Source organism: Podarcis gaigeae (genome assembly GCF_964106915.1).
Source record: "Podarcis gaigeae genome assembly, chromosome: 15".
Taxonomy (NCBI): Eukaryota; Metazoa; Chordata; class Lepidosauria; order Squamata; family Lacertidae; genus Podarcis; species Podarcis gaigeae.
In genome coordinates, this window is record NC_139692.1 from 16774573 (window position 1) to 16783386 (window position 8814).

The window sequence follows — 8814 nt, forward strand, 5'->3', positions numbered from 1 at the left end:
AGCGAGAGGGGTCGGTGCGCACCGACCCCTCTCGCTCTCCAAGCTTCAGCGAAAGCCTGCATTCGCCCCATAGGACCCACCCAGATTTCCCCTTCATTTTTGGAGGGGAAAAAGTGCGTCCTATAGAGCGAAAAATACGGTGCCTCATACCAGGAATAGCACTTGCTGATACTTGCTGTGTCCTGAGCACCAGCCAGTCTTTGCTAGGCTCCTTGTAGGGCAGGTGTGGGGAGTCACTGACCCTCCAGGTGTTGCTGAACTACAGCTCCCATCACCTCTGGCCATTTGCTTGCTGGGGCTGGTGGGAAATGTAGTTCAGCGATGTCCGGAGAGCCAAAGGTTCCCCACATGTTTTGTGGGGGGGAGCTCTGGGACATTTGGGGCTGCAGAAGGCTCTGCCAGGAGAACTGAGACACAGAATGTTCCATCTAGACTGGCTACTGCCTGCCTTTCCCCATTCTCTTCTCTCTTTGTAATATAGGCAAATCCTGATGAGTTCATTCCCATTTTTGCCAACAACTCCCGGGAGCTGAAGGCCTTCCTAGAGCACATGTCAGAAGTGCAGCCAGACTCTCCACAGGGCGTGTACGACACACTGCTGGAGCTCCGCCTCCAGAACTGGGCGCATGAGCAGGATCCACAGGTCAGTCCTCCATCCGCTTGGGGTCAAATTTGTAGTTGTGCCCAGGGGAGGTTGACTGGTGGAAGCCATTGGCAGCAAGGTCTTGGGTGACCTGCCTGGTGAAAATCTGGCTGGCAAGAGAGAAAAGCTCAATTCATGGGGCTCTGGTTCAAGGTGTCTGTGACGCAGGTGGCTAACCCATCTTTTGGCCTGAGTGCCACATTGAACCTTGGTCAACCTTCACAGGGGGCAAGGAACTGCGTTCCAGGGGTGGGTGCTCACCAGATACTATCACATACTGTTGCCTGCACACACAAACACAGCTGATCTATGCAGAAAACTGTGAAGTGGAGATTATCTTTTCCTCTCTGTACACCAAATGACCAGTTGGATGACCAGGAACAGGACAGTTTGCACCCACACAGACTCTTGAAATGAGGAGTAGCCACCCGTGTCCCTTGCCCCATCTCCTAGTTCTTGATCCTGGGGTTATCCAGCAAAGCTGAATAGTGGGAGATTCAGGGCAGAGAAACGGGAAGATGGGACACAAAATACGGAATCTACTCCCACATAATTTAGTGATGATCACCAACTTGGATGGCTTCAAAAAAGGATTAGACACATTCATGGAGGGCAATGCTATTATTCCTGATGGTTGCATGCTCTCTCCAGAATCAGTGGGCAGGAGCAGGCAAGTGCTTCTGTTGCATTTAGCTCTCCTTGCATTATGCCATCTGGTTGGCCACTGTAAGAACAGGATACTGGACTGGATGGGCCTCCTTTGGCCTGATCCAGTTGCTGCAGAGCTCTGCTTATTAGCTTGATGTTTTCTTGGCTTTGGGCTCCATGTAGGTCAAAGAGAGGCTGCACAACGAAGCCATTTCCTTGCTGAAGAGTGGGAAGTTTCGGAGCGTCTTCGACAAGGCTTTGGTCCTGTGCCAGATGCACAACTTCAAGGATGGTGTCCTATACCTCTATGAACAGGGCAAGCTGTGAGTCTAGAGGCACCAGCAGCCTCCTACTCTTTGTGGGGGTTGGAAGAGGGTTTCTGGAGCTTCCCCAATGAGGAGGGTGCCGGATATTGTAGACCAGGCTTTGCAGCCTATGTGCAGGGTTTGGACCTGGTTGGTCTGTGCCCAGGCTATGTAGCTAAGGAAGGTTTGGAGAGCATCAGGTGGGCTCAAGGGCATTTTTTGTGGCCTCCTGGTGGAAAGAGCCCTCTTCTCCCTTCCTTCCCCAGTTTCCAGCAGATCATGCACTACCACATGCAGAACGAGCAGTACAAGAAGGTGGTGGAAGTCTGTGAGCTGTACGGAGACCAGGAGGCCTGCCTTTGGGAACAAGCCCTCGGCTACTTCGCCCACAAGGAGGAGGACTGCAAAGAGTACATCACAGCTGTGCTCAAGCACATTGAGACCAAGAATCTCATGCCGCCCCTGCTGGGTGAGGGAGGTTCCACTTCCAGGCGGGGGGTGGGGGTGGCTTGAGAGGCTTGACTTTGGGAAGCTGGTGGATGGAGCTGGGAATTAAAACCAGTCTCTCAAGCAAAAGAGCTGCTAGTTAAATCCAGGGCTCCCTTCAGCCTCTCCCTTTATGAGAATGACCTGCCTTCCAAGACCCTATGGAGGCCAGATGCTGCTCCTTACTCTTGATGCCAGTGATGCTTTTGGCTGAAGGTTTATTTGTTTTTCTGATCCACCCTTTATCAATGGTCCCCGGATGTTTCACCATCTATTGATCCCTGTGCCACCACTTTATTTCTCGCTGCCACCACCCAGGCCCTACCTGGGACAATACTGAGTCCAGTCAGGGTTAAATTGAAACATAAACTTTTGTTTATTTATTGCAGTTTAACAAGCGTGTGGTTTCATAAACAGTATCTGTCAATTACATTCATGGGGTGCCTATCCAGACCTATAACTTTTGCTACCTGCTCTCACACACTAAACCACCTCTCAGATATATACTTGTCTGCCTAGCCCTTAACTGTTCCTGACTCAGCCTATTTCGCTGCACTAACTCTACTTACTTTATCAAACCTTTATTAGGCATTATGGAAATAAAACCTTAAAAGAGAAAATAACATATAAAAGCCTTGAAATATATATAAAAAGGCAGCAGTTTGCTAAATGCATATATATATATACATATAGAGTCAGTGGTTTTCCTTGTTATCCTGCTCCTTGGAGGACTGCTACCAAAAACTCGGCTACCCCCGCCGTTACCCTTTGGTCAACGTCGGATAGGTAGAAACCCACACATTCACCTTGCTGCGGTTCCATACCACCCAAAAGAGGGGACAGCACGCGTTGACGGAGCGTACTGTACAATGGGCAATGAAGGAGAATATGCTCTACAGTGTCCGGGACATTCATAGAGCATCTGCAGAGTCTCTTGTTTCTAGGAATGTTTTGATATCTTCCCCTGACAAATGCTGAGGGAAAAACATTCAAACGGGCCAGCATAAAAGCCCTACGTTGGGCTGGGATTATTAGTTTAGTGACGTAATTGGCTCTGCTATCTAAGATATTTAATTCATAGAATATGGGGGAGCAAATTTAGTTTACAGCTGCCATAATATTTTGTCTCTTGACATCCTTTAGTCTAGTTAGGATATTATGGGAGATATATTGCTCACTAGAATTGTACAGGGGCTCCAGCTCGATGCCTAAAGATTCAATCTTTTTTTCGAGGTGCTGATACCATCTTGATTTATAGGAGTCTTTGAGCAAATCAGCGAGCAGACTTGATGGAGGGCAGCGAAAGTGGCAGCGTAACCAATACTTTATTGAGGTGGACCATGCCCAATATTCCATTGTGTGTATGCCTATTTCTGCACACATTGTTTCGTATTTGATCATAGCTGGGAGTCCAAGAATACGTCTCAGAAAGCTAGAGTGAATCTTTTTTAAATCATTGTTATATGCTTGGACCCATAGCGGGATTCCATAGAATATCTGGGATTGCACTTTTGTTTGAAATATCTGATTTGCCGCAGGAATAAATTGATTACCTTTCTGATAATGAAAACGGGCAACTGCTGATGAGATGCACTTTGCCTGTTTTATGGCATTTGTGCGATGGGTTGCCCACCCTAAATTGCTCTGGAATAAGATTCCCAGATACCTATAGATTTTCACTTGTTGGATTTCTTGCCCTCTTATTTTCCATTTCTCTAATTTCCAACCATTCGAGAAGACCAAAATTTTTGTCTTCTCATAGTTTATAGAGAGTTTGTTACATTCGCAATAGAGGATCAGTGAAGATATAAGACGTTTCAGACCCAAGCTCGTTAAGGATAGTAGGACAGCATCGTCTGCGTATAGTAAGAGAGGAACTGGTTTCTGATTAAGTTTAGGGGCATGTGATTCTATTTTTTGAAGGTAATCTGGCAAGTCTGATAAAAATAAATTAAATAGAAAGGGGGCGAGAATACACCCTTGTTTTACCCCTTTCGAGATTGGGATGTCTGATGAAAGGTGACCTTTGATGTTAAGTTTGACTTGACAGGTATTGGAAGAGTGTAGATTTTGCATTAGAATCAATAGGCGCTGATCAATTTTTAATTCTGCGAGTTTCCTCCACAACTTTGGGCGGTCAATTGAGTCGAATGCACCACGAAAATCTACAAAAGCAGCGTATATCTTAGATTGCCTTTGGGATCTGTATTTTTCAACCAGATGCATAAGTATAAGACAGTGGTCTAGTGTGGAGCAACCTTTGGAGAAACCTATTTGTTCTTTCCCTGGTAAATTTAGATTTTTCATCCAGGTAAGGAGTTTAGATAAGAGGTGCTTAGCGTAGATTTTCCCTATCACTGATAGAAGGCTTATCGGTCTATAATTCCTTGGTTCTTTTGGGTCGCCATTTTTAAAGATTGGAATAATTATTGATCTTAGCCATATCTCAGGTATGATCCCATATTTATCTATAAGCGTAAACAGTTGGGCTAAGGGTTCTGCCCACCAATCGATATAGGTCTTAAATAATTCTATTGGTAGACCGTCTGGTCCAGGAGATTTCCCGGATTTGAAATTTTTAACTATCTCTCTAATTTCCTCTTCCTCTACCCTTGGCCACTCCTGGAGTTTAATAATTTTATTTTTGGTGGTTTCATTTCCTTTAAGTTCACTGTGTAGATTGTTAAATACAGATGTAAAGTATTGGAACCATTTGGATTCTGCAATTGGTGGTAGAGTTAGTTGGTTTTCGGCTTTCAATCCTCCATACACTAGGTTCCAGAACGCTTTGTTGTTTTTGCTCTGAATTGAGTCAAATAATTGTAGCCATTTTTGGGTTGCGTATTTCTGTTTCTTTTCGGCCAGAATGTAATGATATTTTCTTTTTTCATCAAGATAAGAGGGCTCTAGTTTAGTGCGATTATTTTTAAATGTTTGGCGCAGTTTTCTTTTTAGCTGGAAACATTCATCATCAAACCAAGGGCTAGCGGTATGTTTAAGTACCCAAACTTTAGGTGGAGTACTAAGCTCTACAAACATTTGAAAGATTTCATTATAAATTTTCGGAATATCACTGTAGAAATTAGTGATCTTTAAGTTGGATAATACTTGTTTTCTCAGGTTGGCTGTAAGTTTTTGCCCCACTGCTACACTCATTTCCTGGGACCATTTTAATTGGGTCATTTGTTTGTATTGAGAAGGTTCTATGGTATTGTACTTAGTTATTTTGGTTTCGTCCTTTAAGTTAATAGACAACGATAATGGCTGGTGGTCGCTTTCAGTGCGTGTTCCAATTTTGAAGTCCATGATCGAATTTATAATATTATAAGGGACAAGAATATAGTCGATGACACTGCATCCTCGGGGGGAGAAGTATGTAAACTCCCCGCTTCTATCGCCTTTTGTTGAACCATTCACAATCTGCAAATTAAAGTTGTTACATAATTCAAGTAGGCGTAAGCCTTCGTTGTTAACAACCCTGTCTCTGGAGAATCGTCCTATTTTCAGGGCATGTGCGATATCATTATCAGTATTCCAATTTAGTTTGCTACATAGTTGTTCATTGTTGGTTCCTACTCTGGCATTAAAATCACCTGCTATTATCAGTGAGGCATTTGGGTATTTATCGGTCAGATTTTCTATATAAGAGGTTAGTTGTGACCAGTTTTCACTGCTGCTGTTGTTTTTGGTTGGGGGGATATAGACATTTACAAGTAGCAAAGAATCTTTGTTTTGGGTTAAAAGTAGAGCTTGGCTGCACTAACTCACCCTACCCACAACTCTAGCCCAATTCACTCCCACTCCAACCAACCACCCAACTAACTCCCCAATGAACTCTCCCCTTTGCCTCTCCCAGAGCTGGTTTTATAGTCCCACTGACTCCACCCCCCAGGTCCTGATTGGGCAACCTGTTTAACTATTTCACCTCCAGCACTCTCTCATATGTTAACATCACAATGCTGCTCTTACTCTTGACGCCAGTGATGCTTTTGGCTGAAGGTTTATTTGTTTTTCTGATCCACCCTTTGTCAATGGATAACAAGTTTAAATTGTCCTTTGCTATCTGAATCTTGGCCGTTAAAGGGTCTGAAGTGTTTTGGAATGGGACAGAGAATGCTGAAGGGCCCCTCCCCTGTGGTTTGAAGGGACAAGGTAGATTTGTGCTCACCCAGCTGTACTATAAATTGCCCCACTCCCTCTCCTTCCCTGTGCTGATGGATTGCCCCCTCTGTCCAGTTGTGCAGACTCTGGCTCACAACTCCACAGCCACCCTGTCAGTCATCAAGGATTACCTGGTCAGCAAGCTGCAGAAGCAGAGCCGCCAGATTGAGCAGGACGAGCAGAGGATTCAGAAGTACCGGGAGGAGACTAAGCGGATCCGCAAGGAGATCGAGGAGCTCAAAAGCAGGTAGACGCAGTCCATGTTGCTGGGCCTGTCTGACCTCCATAAGACGCGGGCTCCAGAGGGAGCAAGACATCACTACATGCCACTTTCCTGCCTTCTGCCCATTGTGCTCTGTTTGGTGGTGCAATGTGATGAACAAGTCCAGGTGGTTCCTTGGAAGGGATTGAGATGGATCAAGAGTACAGCTGCTATTTACTTACAGCTGCTGTAGCAATCCTGGAATCCAGGGCAGGGGAGAAGCTTGATGCCCAAATACAGTGTGGGCATTATAGGAATGTGTTGCTGTTGCTTCTGCACATTGTGTGTCCCTGAAAACCATCTCTCTTCCTTGCCCTTCCCTTGTGTGTTTCCTTTTCTCAGTCCCAAGATCTTCCAGAAGACCAAGTGCAGCATTTGCACCAGTGCCTTGGAGCTGCCCTCAGTTCACTTTCTGTGTGGCCACTCCTTCCACCAGCACTGCTTTGAGAGCTACTCGGAGAGTGGGTCAGAGTGTCCCACCTGCTTGCCAGAGAACCGCAAAGTCATGGACATGATCCGCACTCAAGAGCAGAGGCGGGACTTGCATGACCAGTTCCAGCACCAGGTGGGGCTCCCTGGCTGGATTTCCAGTCTGGTTTATTATGACACCTTATATCCAACTGGTGGGGAGTGCCCAGCCCTGCCTGGGATTTTTTAGGAGGGGAATACTGTGTTGTTTTAAATGCGTAGTGTAATTTGTGTTTGAACCCATAACTCTGGATGTTCGGTGAGGACATGCCAAAGTCATGCTTCCATCCACCATCTTGGTTCAAAATGGCATCTGTGCCCAAACAGCAACAAAGTCTACTGCCCCATGTCAGGAACCATCGTTCCTGAGTTTGCCAATGATATCTCAAGAGGTGGCTGAACATATAGAGGCAAACCATTTGCCAAAATGTATAGTAAATGATAGAATCTCCCACCCCAAACACCCCCAAAAGTGAAGCTTTTGTTTGTTCCATCTTACAGATGAAATGCTCCAATGACAGCTTTTCTGTGGTTGCGGATTATTTTGGCCGAGGCGTTTTCAACAAGCTCACCCTCATCACAGACCTTCCTCCAGGCAAATCTGCTGCAGTACTCGATGCAGGCTTGCAGCGTGAGCTGCTGATACACACAAAACGGAGCACTTAGATGGCAGTGGGTGGGTGTCCTTCAGTCCCCTGACCTTGGCTCTCCGAACGAGTGATGCAATCAGCTTCTCTTTCTAGTGCACTGTGACCCAAAAGAGGCTAGGATTTGACTGAAGACCAGGAGGGCTGCGTAACTGGCTTAGGAAACGGAGAGAGAGACCAAGGGAACTCTGGCTTGTTTATTATTGTTATTATTATTATTTTGCCTGACTACAGCCAGGCCTGCTTCTCCAAGCCTTACAGCCTGCTGGTTAAGTCTCCTGGTTAAAAGTCTGGTGCTTCAGCATTAGCAGTGGGCTCCTGTAAGACTGTGTCGTGAAAACGAGCTCTCCGCTCCAACTTTCTCCTGGTGCCTCTTGTGTTCCAAGCTCTGTATGAAGAGGATCTCTAGTTGCCCTCATCAAAGATATACAGCGTGGAACTAAACTGACTGGATTCTGGAACTGGAAGAGTTATTTTCCTGGGGAGGTGGATTGAAGATGTAGATAATGTTCAGCACTAATATCTCTGTAACCCTTCACTTAATAGCGGTTTACTTGCTTGAGCTATAAAGTGTGTGATTGTGGGTGAAGAGAACTATGGGTCTTCCTGTATATGTATGTATACTCTTTTCTTCCTTTCTGAACAACTGCCTCTCTCTCCCTCCCGCCTTCCCAATTCTTTGGTATTTCTGTGAGAGCCAAGAGGAGCTGCTTCATAGAAAAGGCCCAGTTCTGTGGCTAATCTTGCTCAGGATTAGATTTCTGGTATAGTTTGTGGGTGGTAGTAGAAGCTGGGCCTGCAGGCAGATGGCTGTTATCTGAGCTGGTTCCTCCCATCTCCTCTGCTGCAATTAGCTTCCTACCACCCCGGCACTTCACCTCCTTGGTTCTTGACTTTGCAAGAGCAATTATGCATTGGAACTGTGCTCCAAGCCACAGGGAGCTTCCTTCCTGCTCCTTCATCTTTCTTGGGGCACCATCTTCTACCACAGAGGGAGGAATAGTCTTTGAGGCTAGATGCAGGTTTGAGCTTCCTCCCACAGCTGCCTGCTCTTTTCTCTCTCTGGAGATAATGAGGAAAATGCAGTTCACTCTAAACCATGAATTGATGTATGTTGGGGCAAAATACCTTAATTTTACATATACCTCGTGGTCTCTGAATCTGATGGTGCGCTGCCAGGAATGAGACCTTGTG

The 8814-nt window shown here is 45.8% G+C and overlaps 1 protein-coding gene across 2 annotated transcripts in view; it reads left to right on the forward strand.

The window, feature by feature from the left end:
• VPS11 (VPS11 core subunit of CORVET and HOPS complexes) overlaps window positions 1-8214 on the forward strand; it is a gene marked incomplete at its 5' end in the record, with an annotated part of 16904 nt that extends 8690 nt beyond the window's left edge. Inside the window, 6 exons of one of the 2 annotated variants that reach the window (XR_014558239.1) lie at window positions 482-643; window positions 1475-1614; window positions 1863-2631; window positions 5830-6490; window positions 6848-7070; window positions 7475-8214. Coding sequence is in view for 1 of the 2 variants with exons in the window: in XM_083713898.1 (XP_083570024.1) it covers window positions 482-643; window positions 1475-1614; window positions 1863-2065; window positions 6319-6490; window positions 6848-7070; window positions 7475-7639 (1065 nt within the window). The remainder of the gene's footprint in view (window positions 1-481; window positions 644-1474; window positions 1615-1862; window positions 2632-5829; window positions 6491-6847; window positions 7071-7474) is intronic. The other variant, XM_083713898.1, reaches the window with a different exon arrangement.
• Between the last annotated feature and the right edge of the window lie 600 nt (window positions 8215-8814).